General features: G+C 38.7%; 1 protein-coding gene across 2 annotated transcripts in view; it reads left to right on the top strand.

Annotated features, from left to right (window-relative positions):
- The window catches only part of LOC145686288 (putative tubulin polyglutamylase TTLL2), a 192,843-nt gene extending 179,110 nt beyond the window's left edge, over positions 1-13,733 (top strand). For both annotated transcript variants that reach the window (XM_081759424.1, XM_081759423.1), the window contains exon 7: positions 12,742-13,733. In XM_081759424.1, coding sequence (XP_081615550.1) covers positions 12,742-13,613 — 872 coding nt within the window. In that variant the 3' untranslated portion in view covers positions 13,614-13,733. The remainder of the gene's footprint in view (positions 1-12,741) is intronic.
- The last annotated feature ends 2,720 nt before the right edge of the window (positions 13,734-16,453 follow it).

Genomic DNA, 16,453 nt, shown 5'->3' with positions numbered 1-16,453 from the left:
CAATGTCGTCTTCAAATAAATTTTTCGCAGCGAGGAGCAAGCCATAGTGCACAATATCCAGATACTTCTGGCTGTTCAATCGGCCTTCTATGCGGTGTAATTCATCAACTGTATCCTTACACAGCCATCTCCAGCAGTGAATAGTAACATGCCTCATTCGATGCGTTCAGTGAATGTACTGTGGATCGTAACGTTTTCCTGTGGGTCTATATACAAGTCGAGGACCATCATTTGCTGAAGAGAATATCTTTTCGTCTGTGAAGATTACATGATCCCAGTTACGACCAATATTTGCCTCAGCAAATGCTAGTCGATCAACTTTATGACTATCCGTCAATTGTTCCTTACACGCGGCTCGAAATGCGTGAAGCCCTGCATCTTTAAGGCGTCGCCGAGCGGTGAGGAAGGAGCCAGGAAAACAAGACGCTATCAGTAACTACCGGGATGACATGAAAGGATTGCGACGGCTTACATCAACTAGGGCCCGATCTTGTTGTGGGGTTGAAACCCTTTGAAGGCTAGTGCCAGGTTTTCTAGACACGTTACCTGTTTCTGAATATTTCTTCCACCAAGTACATGCTGTAGAACAGGGAACACCAAGACGTTCGCTTACTTGTCTCACACTCATACCACCGTATTCAAGAAGAGCAGTAAGCTACTCGCGAACATTCTGACTACGATGAGCCATGACTAATGAATCAATTGCAGCTGTTTGGCTGTAGGTGATTTCGTTACTCGTAGGCTTAAGTGGAGAAACTCGTCTTACATTTTTGACGTTTGTGTTAACGTTTTTATACATAAATTATGGAAATGGCTGGCTAGTAAATGTAACAGCGATTTGAAAAGTGACAGTTCGTCTGATTGTTTTTCCAAGCACTTCAAAGTAGACATTTATATTTATAACAATGTTCCCATATATTAAAAAAAAAAGAGACAAAAACGAACTTTTCGCACGGAGGCTCGAACCGTCGCCCTTCGTTTCAGAAATTTCAATCAGCATTACTAAACCCGCTTGGCTACGGAAGCACTTAAAGGAAATGCGTTATAATATTGATAATTGTATCGCACCAAGTGCAGGTTGACACTTGAAGTTTTAAATAGTCATTTTCGGTCTTTTTCAGTAATTTCTACTTAAGATATTGATTGTTTTTGCATATTGGAACTCTGCATGAAGTGTGCAATCAATATTAATCTCACAAGTAAACCTTACGTTTGGGTGAATCGAGTTGCTGGCTGAGACACATATGAGAAAGTAGTACTAAATGCGCTCAGTATTTCAGTGAAGTTGTAGGTGCGAAGCTCCAGGGGTTTAGGAGATACAGCTACCAGAACATCACATGGAAGTACAAAATAGTCTTCATACAGTTGGAGGTAAAAGCCCTGCAAGACCTCTTGTAACGACAAAAGGTGAATAACAAATATATGGGTTCATATTAGGACTAGGGACAAGTCATATAGTAAGGGTATACCTGACGGCGGCCATCTTGAAATCCGCCATTTTGAATTAAGGTTAAATTTTTAAAATAGGAATAGGGTCATGTTATACATGATTTAAGACGCAAATTTAATCAGAAGAACAATGGTGACGTTAATTTTGATTTACGCGCAATTGGTAAAAAGTTACAGGGAAATTAAATATTGTTGCAGCGAGAAATAGATGTGAACAGGATACAAGAAAAACAAGGAAATGGCGTGCAAGTATAGCATCAAACAACTAACATTGTAACGTCACCATTGTATTTCTGATTAACTTCTAGCCCGAAGTCATCTATTGCATTACTCTATTCCCATTTAATTTTGTGCTGGTTAATGATAAAGCAAAAATGGTTATACCGTTGGATTTATGGTAAAATTTGCTATTAATAAGGTGTCACTGTTATGCGTTTTGTTTAAAACTTTTGTCTGATTAAAATTGGCGGATTTGAACATGGCCGCCATCAAGGCAACTCTTACCATAGACCTAATATTTATCCACCTGCTTTTTATTTAATTATTATCATTAACACAGAATTTACAAGGTGGAGTAAAGGACTAATACATATTCTGCAACAATATTTAATTTCCCTGTAATTTTTTACCAATTGCGCGTAAATCAAAATTAACGTCACCATTGTTCTTCTGATTGAATTTGCGCCTTAAATCATGTATCACATGACCCTATTCCTATTTTAAAAACTTAACCTTAATTCAAAATGGCGGATTTCAAGATGGCCGCCGTCAGGTACACCGTTACTATATGACTTGTCCCTAGTCCTAATATGTACCCATATAGTTGTTATTCACCTTTTGTCGTTACAAGAGGTCTTGCAGGGCTTTTTCCTCCAACTGTATGAAGACTATTCTGTACTTCCATGTGATGTTCTGTAGCCGTATCTCCTAAACCCCTGGAGCTTCGCACCTACAACTTCACTGTAATACTGACTACATTTAGTACTACTTTCTCATATGTGTCTCAGTCAGCAACTCGATTCACCCAAACGTAAGGTTTACTTGTCAGAAATAAGTAGTTTGATTTTGTTTTTACATTTTCACATTGCTCGGATGACAGTACGGTTTGCAGGTAGTGTCTATATAAAGAAAGGAGGGAAAATGCAATTCCCTGTGTATAGATCTGCGGGAATTGTGACGGATCTAGGCTCACTTTTTCGGACTTAGTTTCTGAACGAGTTTCTAGCGTTTTGTGAACAGGTGTGTACCAGCTTTTGCTTCTCTCTTTTTCCTATATGCATACCACTTGAAATGAGCACAGAAGCAGCCCTTATTTATAACACTTATCTCCATTTCCTTTTTACACTCCAAACTAAATATTCCACATGAGCTCCAAGTCGTAATGAATAATGTGAGTGCGCGGGTTTGTGAGCGCCAGTGGCGTATTTGGGGGGGGGGGGCTTCCGGGCTTAAGGGCCCCCGAAATCCCCGAAATCTTACTTACTATAGTAAAGTAAATCAAATATATTACGGAATTTTCACATTTCCAGGCAAAGTCCTCCCCGAAAGTTAGCAAAGCCCCCGCCGAAACAAAATCGTGAATACGCCACTGGTGAGCGCAGCAGAACAGCCAAACTACCGCATTATAAGACCAGCCAATCAGCAAGCGAGGAGGCGTATCCCCCCCCTTACGAAAACCTTTGGTGAAAGTAAATCTTAATGACCACCACCAACCCTGTTTACAGTGTGAGATTCCCTCGAATTAAATGCCTGACATTTCAAGGTCAATTGATGAAAGTAAATTTTAATGACCACCACCAACCCTGTTTACAATGTCAGATTTCCTCGAAGTAAATGCCTGACATTTCAAGGTCAACTTTTTCCGTGAAGTGGTTGGTTTTATCGCGGATTAAATATCTGAAATGTTTTAATTAGTCCATGACAGGTTATCATTTATGACATGTCGTCAAATGTAGTACGTTTTGGCGCGAAAATTTAAGTAGTACGTTTTGTCGCTGGTACGTTTTGTCGGGACATCGTTGGTGGTAGTGTGTTACGGTAAATTGCGTACTACTTGAGAAGTAAGGCAGGTGCAATTGATTTAGCACAACGTAATAGTGTAAAATGAGCGACTTTTCAGATTTTCGAAAAGGGCAAATTGTTGGCTTTCTGTTATATGGTGCGAGTGAGACGAAAGTGGCAAGTGTGTTGGGTGTATCGCGAGGAAATGTTCAAAGTAATGACATCATACAACACACTCGCCAAAATTACATTGACTAAGAGGAACAATGGTGGGAAGAAAACTCTTACTGACATGTTTCGCCTAGCATTAAAGCAAATTGCAATATAGAACCGTCGTGCGATCGTAGTGCAAATGATAGGTAAACTCGAGCTGCACCTATTACAACCTGTGTCGACAATCAGCCCGACAATTGCAGATTTACCTGACATGGACATACGGGGTCATACTGCACGGGCGAAACCGTAGATTAGGAACTATAACACTTTACAACGACGCTAATGGTGCCACGAACATGGAATACGAACAACTAATAACTAAAAATTGTGATATGGTAGGATGATTCATCACTCATCTTATTTCAAACCATGGGCTGTTTTGTGTGTGGAGTATGCCGAAAGTAACATGATACACATCGTCTCCGCCCGACCGTGAAACATGGCGGCGGCGCTGTGTTCCAATGGGTTTCAACTTCCTCCTTTCCAGTGAGTCATGTGCTGACGTTACTGGTCCCGTCATTATCCATTATTATATCGGCATTTTAAGGGGTCATGTGCATCCTAGGGTCTAGATGTTGTTTCCAGGTAATGACACTATACTCCAGAATGATAATGTCCCCATTCACAAAGCTAGAGCTTTTGCGGTGTGGTTTTAGGAACATCGGGATGACGTTGAACACCTTTCTTGGGTTACCCAATGTATGGACTTAAAATAATTGAACATCTGTGATTCGTATTGGATACATGAATCAGGCAAAATTTTCTGATTCCATGCTCTGGAAGTACTACACGCAGAGTGGTGTAATTTTCCACTTGCTACCATTCGCGACCTCTATGACTGCATTCCACGTCCCACCAAAGCTGTTCTGAGGGCACAAAGGGGTCCAACGCAAAAGTATACGTGTCTCCTAGAACGGTTTCAGATATCAAATCACTACAAATAGTGTTATCTTTACAGCTATTGCGTAACGAAATGGGGTACTTATCAAATCAGTTTTCGAAATAAACCTTCTTGAAAAAGTTAAATTTTCAATCCACTGTAACTTTGTCCCTATTCATCCAAAATAGGTCACATCATAATCGTAGGAATTAGACACTAAGATATCCTTTGGATGTATATTGCACCATCCGATTCACTTGCGTTATTACTGCTGTAGATGCCTCAAGTATTTCGATATTTGAGATTCTCTCGCGTCCTTAGTCTCTAACACTGAATAATAAATGTAGTATTGCAATTTTTTTTAACAAGTTGATTTGAAATATGTAATAACTACACGTTTGCCATTTGAAAAATATAAGCTTTATCTCGGGAAGGTAACATTATCAATCTGGCAGTATCGCAAAGTATATCAAAGAATGTCTCCCCTATGTTTACAGGGTACAAATGTCAGGATTTTTTACTTATTCGTTGAGAAGTTACACGGCCATATAAAGATAAGTGATCCACCCTGTGTACATATTGTTACTTCATTATACACACACACACACACACAGAGAGAGAGAGAGAGAGAGAGACAGACAGACAGGGTTATCTAAAAGTCGTTTACAATGCTTGGGAAGCGAATATACTTACATAAACAAGGAAAATTCCAGTAAACATTTCGTCGGAATCACTTTGTTTCCGAGTTACAGGCTGCCAAAACCACTGGCGGATCCAAGGGGAGGGCGGAGGGGGCGACCGCCGCCCAAAGATCTTTTCTTTACTTCCAGCATTTATCGTTAGGAAATACAAATATGGTATTTTCCGAAATACGCCAATCACAAACCCGCGCACTCACATTATTCATAGCCCCCGCCAAGTGAACTTTGTGATGGACAAACACCGTGTGCGTGGGTTTTCTCGGGGTTCTCCCGTTTCCTCCCACTTTCTTCATTCCACCATTTCATTCATTATTCATCATCACCGTCTCCTTTAGCCTAACCGGCATAACCGTGGGACGTAAAACTCAAAGATTTATTTCATTTTTTACGACTTGGGGCTCATGTGGAATATTTAGTTTGGAGTGTAAAAAGGAAGTGGATATAAGTGTTACAAATAAGGTCTGCTTCTGTGCTCATTTCGAGTGGTATGCATATAGGAAAAAGAGAGAAGCAAAAGCTGGTACACATCTGTTCACAAAACGCTAGAAACTCGTTCAGAAACTAAGTCCGAAAAAGTGAGCCTAGATTCGTCACAATTCCCGCAGATCTATACACAGGGAATTGCATTTTCCCTCCGTTGTTTATATAGACACTACCTGCAAACCGTACTGTCATCCGAGCAATGTGAAAATGTAAAAACAAAATCAAACTACTTATTTCTGAGATTAATATTGATTGCACACTTCATGCACAGTTCCAGTATGCAAAAACAATCAATATCTTAAGTAGAAATTACTGAAAAAGACCGAAAATGACTATTTAAAACTTCAAGTGTCAACCTGCGCTTGGTGCGATACAATTATCAATATTATAACGCATTTCCTTTAAGTGCTTCCGTAGCCAAGCGGGTTTAGTAATGCTGATTGAAATTTCTGAAACGAAGGGCGACGGTTCGAGCCTCCATGCGGAAAGTTCGTTATTGTCTCTTCTTTTTTTTTTAAATATATGGGAACATTGTTATAAATATAAATTTCTACTTTAAAGTGCTTGAAAAAGCAATCAGACGAACTGCCACTTTTCAAATCTTTGTTACATTTACTAGCCAGTCATTTCCATAATTTATGTATAAAAACGTTAACACAGACGTCAAAAATGTAAATTATTCATGTTCCTGATATATATAGGCCTATATGTATATAGAATATGTGTGTGTGTGTGTGTGTGTGTGTGTTGTATGTCACACAACTCTGTAACACTTTTTTTTTTCCGTGAAAAATGCTGAACTACGAAAACATGACGTATGCCTTGTCGCAGCAGACGAGTTTCTCCACTTAAGCCTACGAGTAACGAAATTACCTACAGCCAAACAGCTGCAATTGATTCATTAGTCATGGCTCATCGTGGTCAGAATGTTCGCGAGTAGCTTACTGCTCTTCTTGAATACGGTGGTATGAGTGTGAGACAAGTTAGCGAACGTCTTGCTGTTCCCTGTTCTACAGCATATACTTGGTGGAAGAAATACTCAGTAACAGGTAACGTGTCTAGAAAACCTGGCATTGGCCTTCAAAGGGTTTCAACCCCACAACAAGATCGGGCCCTAGTTGATGTAAGCCGTTGCAATCCTTTCATGTCATCCCGGTAGTTACTGATAGCGTCTTGTTTTCCTGGCTCCTTCCTCACCGCTCGGCGACGCCTTAAAGATGCAGGGCTTCACGCATATCGAGCCGCGTGTAAGGAACAATTGACGGATAGTCATAAAGTTGATCGACTAGCATTTGCTGAAGCAAATATTGGTCGTAACTGGGATCATGTAATCTTCACAGACGAAAAGATATTCTCTTCAGCAAATGATGGTCCTCGACGTGTGTATAGACCCACAGGAAAACGTTACGATCCACAGTACATTCACTGAACGCATCGAATGAGGCATGTTATTATTCACTGCTGGAGATGGCTGTGTAAGGATACAGTTGATGAATTACACCGCATAGAAAGCCGATTGAACAGCCAGAAGTATCTGGATATTGTGCAGTATGGCTTGCTCCGCGCTGCGAGAAATTTATTTGAAGACGGCATTGTAGAAGTTCAACAAGATCATAGCTCAATACAGAATTCCCATCTAGTTCTAGCCTGGTTTCAAGAGGAACCCAATGTTGAGCTAGTCGACTAGGTTCCAAGAGGATCTGACTTGAACCCAATGGAAAATCTATGGGCGGAAGTTACAAGAACTCTACATGAAAATTGGCCTGATCCCCCACCAAGTACAGCTGACGCACTTTGGAAGCTAGTTTCTGACGCGTGGGAAGAAATAGCACATGGACATCAATATGACGCTAAGTAGGTTAACTGATTGCCAAAAAGATTAAGTTGCGTCATCGAAGCTAACGGCGATTATACGAGATAATAATACCTGAATAAAGATTTGTCTTCATACCCAGGTGACCTTCGAGCTCTTTCAAGAGCTCACTAAGTTTTTCCATTTTTCCTTTAATATTGCTTTCATTGGGACGTTTGCGTTTCGTCGGAATGTGCAATATATATTTATGTATTTCTGCTCCTTTTTTTACCCTATGCAGATAGTCCAGTGGTTAGCTGTGTGCCTTTGGTGTACGGGGTATCGGGTTCTAATCCCGCTGGGAGAGGTTTGTGTTTTTACCAACCTGTGATAATTCTGTGTTCGTGCACCTGTCGTTAAAGAGGTACTGCTAAAACTATAAAACCGAGTAAAACAGTTAAAAATAAAAAAAATCAGTTACTGAGGAACGTTCGGTAAGTCAGTTTTGTTTTAATATCTAATGCCTAGCATGTTTGTTGTTGGGTCTGATATTCGCGGTTTCAATTCCCGTTAAGGATCCATTAAAATTTTACTTTATTTTCATGAATCGTCCGTCTTTTTTAGCCTAAAGGACTTAAACGTTGAGAAAAGTATATGGTAAAAATGAAATACATGATAAGACGGTAATAATACTATTAATCTGTATCTATCTGCATAGGATATAAATGAAAAAGACGTCGTCCATCAGAACAAAAAATGGCTTAACTGTTTGAAATGAGTTTTATTAGTTAACCCTTTCACCTACCTCTGACTCATGGTCACCCGAAGGGGGCAGGATGGGGCGCCCTCTGACTCACGAAATGTATACAAACAGAAATAAAAAACATAATATATAGTAACCATGAAGATAGCCCCTCCTATAACATTTTAGGTGCCATGCGCGGACTGGCTTGTTGTCACGCCATTTTTATTAAAATGCGTATCCTAACAGAGGACACGAATTAAAATTTATGCCAAAAATAGAATGTCTCACATTTGTGAGATGAAACTTTGCCCCATGCCGTTAACGTCGCCAATATCTAATGGCCCACTTGCCAGTAAATGTCGATCGTCGATATAGTGACGCATCGAAAGATTGCCGCTGGTGTGTCCGTGGCGGCAGGATTTCGTCGAGTCGAAACAGACATCTAGAGTAGAAGTGTTGTAGTTACCACCACGTGGTGGCGATGACGTCTTATCGGTCCGTGTTTCGATTCGTCGCGGAGAATCGGAATTTCATTTTATCCGTTACAATCAATCCGTGCACACTTTTGCAACCGCGAGCAACAGACTAAGTATCCTCCACTATCTTGATTCTGTTCAAGATATCAATCGTCTGTTGATGACGTTTTGTTATTTGCTTGGACGTCGTTCTATACGTCATGAATCGGACCTATTCTTCTATTGTCCTGTAGTCCGTCTTTTCCTGGGGAAATCTCTTGTGCCACCACTAAAAGATTCTGAATCATTCATTTTTGGATAGAACAACTTACACGTTTAAGACGAAAATATACCGCCTCAGCCCAATATTGAACTCAAATGTTAATTTTCCCACGCTTTCAACTGCCTGTAACTCGGAAACAAAATGATTCTGAGGAAATGTTTACGGTTTTTTAATCTTATTTGCGTGATTAAATTAAACAACCTTAAGATACATCATATATATATAGGCTGATAGGAAAACATCCCTAGCACCCACAGCAATTCAATTTTAACCTAAACGGCGTTGCATTCCTGCAGATCAGAAGGTATAACGCTTGCTTGCAGTAACGCAGCAAATGGAATTTTGTCCGCAGAAAGTGCAGGTTTTAGAACAAATGCAAATCTTAATTAGACAAGCACAAAAGGGAGGGAACTAGGTTGACAATATTTAACAATTCGGTCACATCAAAAGATATTAAACCTTCTCTCAAGGTGAACAATAATTCGGAGAACAATCAGCGCTCTTCTTTGAGTGTTCGTTTCGTCTGGAAATAATATTGAGCTGTAAAAGAAACAGTTGAAAGGAGAGAAACTGTTGGAATCAATGAGATGAGCAAAATATATCAGAGAATGACAAGAATTGTACCCAGAAAATTGTTTCAACTTGCCTCTGAGGACTAGATCTTGATTCGCGTTTCGGAAGGTATATTGCGATCACAATCCTTTTTTTCTTCGGCCTTTGTCCCAGAAGTTTTATTTGTAACCGTTTAGCTTTCGTCTACGTGTGTGTACGGCTGTGTTCGTTTTACTATGAAAGATTACTCTCTATTAGGTTAGATAACAGTTTGTATTTGCTTCATTCTGTTGTGGCGTGGAATTGCAGCACTCTTTCGTGCTCTCACAATTGTTTAAAACCAGCAAACAAAGGTGGTCATGTAAATAATGTAAATAATTTCAAACATAAAATAAGGTTGGTAGATCTAATTGTCAAAGATCTTAGTTACAAAAAATAGAAGAAACAAAGGTGCTTTAAGTAAATATGACAACTAGAGTAGAATTACACAGGTGAATGTATGGAATTGAAAATGAGATTTGTATTTTGAGACAGAAAGGAGTAGCGCCAACGATAATGTTGAAAAATATTCTAGAAAAATAAATATCGCCTGTCTCTAATGAAATCTCAATGGGAAAAAGGTTGACAAATTTGAAGGATGTTTCATCACTAAATTTCACGAAGTTCATTAGATTAATTCAAAGTTCAGTGATCACTTGATGGTAGTAGATACATCTTCCGATGAGATTAAATAAACTGCCGAAACTAACTAGGGAAGGTTGCGGGGTGTTACGATTCGTTTTTACATATGAAACAATCATGCAAATGGAGAAATCCTTGATCGCAAGCATGTTTGAATTACGAGTGTTAGAAATTCAAAATTCAAAGATTTTGCAGAAAGTTTGAAGTAACCATTTTTTGAGATGGACGCTTAATTTTTGGTATTGGGGGTTTCCTTGAGTGCCCAGTACAGTGATGATGTCAAGACGTACGCAGTTTGCAAGATAAGGGCACTTATTGGGGAGGGGTGAAAGGTAATGGCAACAGGTTGCAAATTGCCTCCTGTTTGGCATTCCGGATTGATAAGCTAATAAAATGTATTAGCTACCCCTATTCAACTGTATTGTCATTCAAATATTATTTTCCTGTGTGACCACATTCAAATTGAACAGTGACTTTGTCTTCGAAACGCTTTGCTAGACGTGCGAAATTCAGTTAAGAACGTCGTGTTATTCATAATTAATCTTGTGATAAGTATATTGTGATGTTCTTTCCTTTTGTAGGCAGGAGTGAGACCAATATTTTCTCAAAAGACTCTTCACCAATGTGTTGCGCGGATCAGCTGTCCAACGAAAATTTTGCACTTTGCGCACTAGTATCATAATGGAAAACAAAAATTAGTTTATTGTTAATTTGAAGTGAAGCTAAATAAATTATCCACAACAGGCTGGCACTAACAGTCAATACGAATATTAGTTTACACCACCGGCATTTCATTTGTAGTAATCGCGCGGAATTGGCACTTCAAATAGATTGCGCAGCGCCAGAGCGGCCAACCGCAGAACTATCCTGAACAGTACTCCGAACCCTATCGGCCTATGCTTATGCATTGCGGAAGACGGTGTTTCAATACATCGCCGTTTGACATTTTTCTTAAGTTTCCAGCGAATAGAAATGCCGATTATGGGAATATTGGTCAAACTCCAGGGAATATTTGAAAATATTCAGCGGCCAAATAGGCGAAAAATTTAAAATGATTAGCGGAAATGTGCACTCAAAGGAATGTGTAAACAAGGTGCCTTTTGTTCTGGAGAAAATCGATGTTTGCATGTATCGTCGCTAGCTGGTTGTTTTTTGGATACATTTATTGCCAAATATCGCAAAATATACCATAAAGTTTGGCCACTTTTTTCTAACAATCGCCATTAAAATCCTTTGAATTTTTTTTAAAATGCTAGTGATCAGATATTGAAACACCGTCTTCCACAATGTATAAGCAGAGGCCGACTGGATTCGGAATCCCGTTCCTGTTTGTTCCGCGGCCAAGCGTTTTGGAGATAAATGTTGTTCAATTTGAAGGTGACCACACAGGAAAGTGTCATTTGAATAATTTTACAGTCAATAGGGGTGGCAAATACATTTTATCAGCCTATCGACGTGATGTACCAAACAGAAGGCAATTTGCAAGTTGTAAGACGCTATTATCCTTCACTTTCTCACTAATAAGTGCTCTTATCTTTCAAATGCGTACGTTTTGACCTCACCACTGTGCTGGACACTCAAGAAAACCGTCCGATTCCAAAAATGAAGTGTGTATCTACAAAAATAGTTACTTTAAACTTTTTACAAAAACTATTCAATTTTGAACTTTTAACACTCGCAACTCAAACACGCTTGCGATTTCTCCGTGTGCGTAATTGTTTTATATGTAAAAACGAGTCGATTGAGCATAGCATCGATATTAATTTAGAGTAACACCCCACAACCTTCCCTAGTAAGTCCAATAGTACAAATACTGAAGTTCTAGCAGAGTGGTGTTCAATGGAGATATATCGACGCTATTCTGCTGGCTTATCGATTATTACTAATAGCGGACAGATGACCTAAAGTTGGGTCCTGTGATCCCTTTTACAGGTACCAATAGCGTGGGGACGCTTACATTGATCCCACGTGTCGATGATTTGTGATATCCTTTCCTTGGTATTGTGTTATGTAAGGGGTTACACAGTGATATATTTTTGTTGAAGTTTGACCATCGATTAAGAGAAAATACCTTTCTCATGGGTATAAGATTCATGACAAGGTTTCAGATTTAATTGAAGAGAGGCGATGTTTTCCTTCTTTCGAGAGAAGCGTGATTTAAGAGCAAATATGCTAATGTTTTCCTATATATTACTTGCACAATCCTACACAACCGCTGCCGATTTTTATTACAGATAAATACATGCTAAAAAGTATTGCAATTAACTATATATATTATCTCATCTTTTGATGATGTCAAAGAAAATTTAGAAAATATAGTTATTATTCATTATCTTAGATATTCCATACTGCGATGCGAGTTTCTATGTCACTATTATAATTTCACTCTATTTATTATTTACCTTTATAAATTCATTCTGTTGCTCCGTTCTTTCTTCCATTTCAAGTAAACATGTTTTCATGTTACTTTCAAGACTCACTTGTTCCTTCTGTTTCTTTTCAGGTTGCAAATGGACACTAAAACAGCTTCGTCACTATTTCCACCAAACAGGAGTCAGTGATTGGTATTTATGGCAGAGAATAGCAACGATAATTGTTCTGACAATTTTAAGCCACACACCAGGTATTCCCCAAACGACTAACTGTTTCGAATTTTTTGGGTTTGATGTTCTTCTGGATGAAAACTTAAAACCGTGGCTTTTGGAGGTAAATTTGTGTCCAGCACTAGCTAATGACTGTGATGTAGATTCTATTGTAAAGAAGCCCATGTTACACGAATTGTTTGACCTTCTCGGGTTTCCCATATGTAACACAGGACTTTCTCTCTTCGCGTTGTGGACAAGAAGAGATGAGTCCGATATTGACAAGTCTCACTGCCCTAATGATAGTGATAGCGACAGTGCTGAAACGAAAGCTTCTGAAAAACGCTGCTCAAAAACGGCGAAATTTCTACCTCCACCAAAATCTCTCATGTTACAAACTTCTCGAAAGTACCGTCCGCGGACAACCTCTTCCACCGACGTTGACAAAATCTGGGTTTTGTCTTGTCCGTCGTGCTTTTCTTCCAAATCTAGTACCAGTAACAACAGTGTGAAATCTGATCGAAAAATCTACTGTAGAAATATGTGGAGCAATGGGCGTAATTGGTTCGACCCTCCAGCTCAAGAAGGTGATTGGGTGCGCGTGTACCCGTTGTCTTTAAAAGGTATTCAAGAAGACAAGAAACCTAAGCCTATTGTTTCGTCAATTAGCAAATACCTCAAAGCGGCGCGTGATGTCTTCCAGAATAACCCTGGTTCCACTGACGATGAGTACAACCAGCTATTACAAAACGCAGTGGACATCAATACCCAAATTTGGTATCCTTTTAAGTAGTAGAATTATAGTAATAAAAATGAGAAGTGGATGTAAATCGTTTGGACCTGCCAATTTTTAACTTTTTATTTCATGTACATTTTGAACGTTTTGCTGAATAAAAGCCTTAATTATACAAAACCAATAGTATTTTGAATTTTCTGTTTAGTTTAAAGACTGCTTCATACTTCATTAGGCATTAAGTGCTGCTAATTTGGATTATGCTGTAGTGTGCCACGACAATTTGGCATACTGAAGTCGTAGTCACATCCAGAGCATCTATCATCACGAGCGATTAGAAACTGCATGATATATGTGATAAAGTATATGAACTAATCTTAAATCTAAAAGGCGAGAATTTCTGTAATGAATACTTAAAATGAATAAATTTATTAGTACATTTGAGAGCAACGCAATATGATCAAAATGCTGATAGTTATATATGAAAGGTTTCTCCAAAGTGCTATCAGAAATATTAAAACAATCATTGAAATATTGCTTGTCTGTTATTTAAATAAATCGAAAAGGCAGGAAAATGGTATTGCCTAGTTGCAATATCGCTAGTATTGTATTAATACTTACTTAAAACAAATATGACTTCCATCGGGGCGATGATACTGCAACATTCAGAATTTCCACTTACGAACTCTGTTCAAACTTCTTGGAATCTTCATCACTCGGAATGTTTGGCAACTTATTCTTCTCTTTCACTTGTGTCTGCGGGCTGAAGGTTGAGAACTATCCAGTAGTCACAACTCCACAGAGGGTAAATTATGAAGCTATATACGGGAGCTTTAGCAAATTATTCTTAATTCTAGGAGGGCTCGCGAGAACGAAGTCCAATATCTGGAGATTTTGGCACCATTGAGCAAAACGGCTCAATCGCTTTCGTTCATCGTGGTATTCTAGGGTTCGAACACGAAGTGCTTGCATCAGGCTGAAGTAACTCCATTATCTTGATGCTAGATGAAACACAAATTTATGACAAAGATTTATACTGCATAGTAACTGTCCGAAGCATACATTAGTCTTTTCCACAGAAAACACTGCAAAGCATTAACTGTGTTTTAGTATTGACAATCAAGTTGTGGTTTTGTTATCTTGAGCTGCTTCTGTCCAGGTATTTAAAGATGAGAAAGTATAGTTTGCTTAGAACTATTTGGAGCTGAGAATCTTGATGGATTCCAGGTTCTATGGATCGATTCACACAAAACTTCATTGACTGTTCAAAGAAACTTTAGAGCTGTGATCGATTACGTATCTGAGTTATCGAACATTTTATTTAAACTCTAGACATTACCTAAGCAGAGTAATTAAATTCTTGTTACAATAGTAATATGAAACGACTATATGAATCTCATTTACTTCAGTATCAGATCATTTCATCTTGCTATTTACTCAGAGAAAGAAAATAAAGAAATACAAAAATGAACAACTTGTTTGCATGTTTAGCTCATGTTTCAAAAGCGCCTTTCCCTATCTGACTGCTAATTTTCTGACGGATTTTTTAACAGTAATATTCTGCACAACATTATAGCAGTATATTTAACAGAAAGTAATATATTTTAAAATTCTATATATAGTTTTTAATGTTGTTTACTTCGCGAACTCCTCTATCAAGCTGATTGGCCATTTGGGAATTTTGTCTGGTCTAATCTGAGATTTCAGATGCAGCATTGAATTCTCAATCCTCTATTAATAATCGTAATAATAATAATAATAATAATAATAATAATAATACACTGATTGGCAGAAAGTTGAGTATCTAGAAGAAATGGTCCAATGCCGACGTAATACTATCAGCGGATACAAATGATTAGAGTAGCCAAGATATGTGACAGCTAGAATGACTACCAGATTTCATTAGTGTCGTCAGAAGGAGGCCATGTTATCAGACCGCATAGGGTATATAAGTAGCATGCGCAGCATCAAACGTTTGGATTACTAGCCGCGTCCTCTACCGACTTGGCCACGGAGGCGATAAAATTTACTCCAGGGTAGGTGGGCGCGAGCACATGGAAATACACAAGAGCTTCGGGAAGAAATGAAGGAAGCAGTATCACTAGCCCATCACCTAAAAAGAAGATCACAACACAGCAGATATTGTCGATAATAACTGCGCTGCACAATCAAAAAGAAGTCAAAGAGGAAAATACCAAAACATTCTCACGAACATGAACAATGTCAGAAACGTCTGACGATTAGGAAAAAAGCAGAAAAATCCACACCCACATTCGAACCTAGCACCTTCGGAACTTGACATAGCCACTTTATCCACACGACTATGAAACAATTACTTCGTAGCGTCCTTATTCAATTATTTCCCACCCCCAAAAATTATCTATTACACGTAACAAACAGCGAGGGATCATTTTGTTTATTGGGTACTTACATTCATAACAAGTAATACAATCACCTTGTTAGCAATTTTGTTAGCTATTTTATCATACTATACACGCGTTCTGTTAAAACACACTGAATTCTGCTGCGAGAGAAAAAATCGAAACTGTAGTAAAGAAACAGAATTGTCATCAATCACAATATACAAATCACGATGAAAAAGCTTCGTAAGTTCAAAATATAGCAACGAAGCTTCTCGCAATTCAACAAAACATGTGTATAGTGTAGTGGTTTAACCACGTGACTCGTATTCGGCGGACTCGGGTTCGAATCCACAGTAGTGTAGCTTGAATTTTTTCCTCAACAAAAAGACATCCTTCAAAATAGCTACAACGTAATGTAGAAATCCGTCAGTTCCAGGCAGAAAAATAACAATGCAGAATTCAGAAGTGTCCTATTTAACAACGATAGTGTGCAAGCCAAGTTCAATTACCAGGCACTTCAGACATCTTACCAACGTA

The sequence above is a fragment of the Thermobia domestica genome, chromosome 5 (assembly GCF_964235325.1).
Source record: "Thermobia domestica chromosome 5, izTheDome1.hap1.1, whole genome shotgun sequence".
Taxonomy (NCBI): Eukaryota; Metazoa; Arthropoda; class Insecta; order Zygentoma; family Lepismatidae; genus Thermobia; species Thermobia domestica.
The sequence above is the reverse complement of the archived record's forward strand: the minus strand, read 5'-3'. Positions and strand labels throughout refer to the sequence as shown.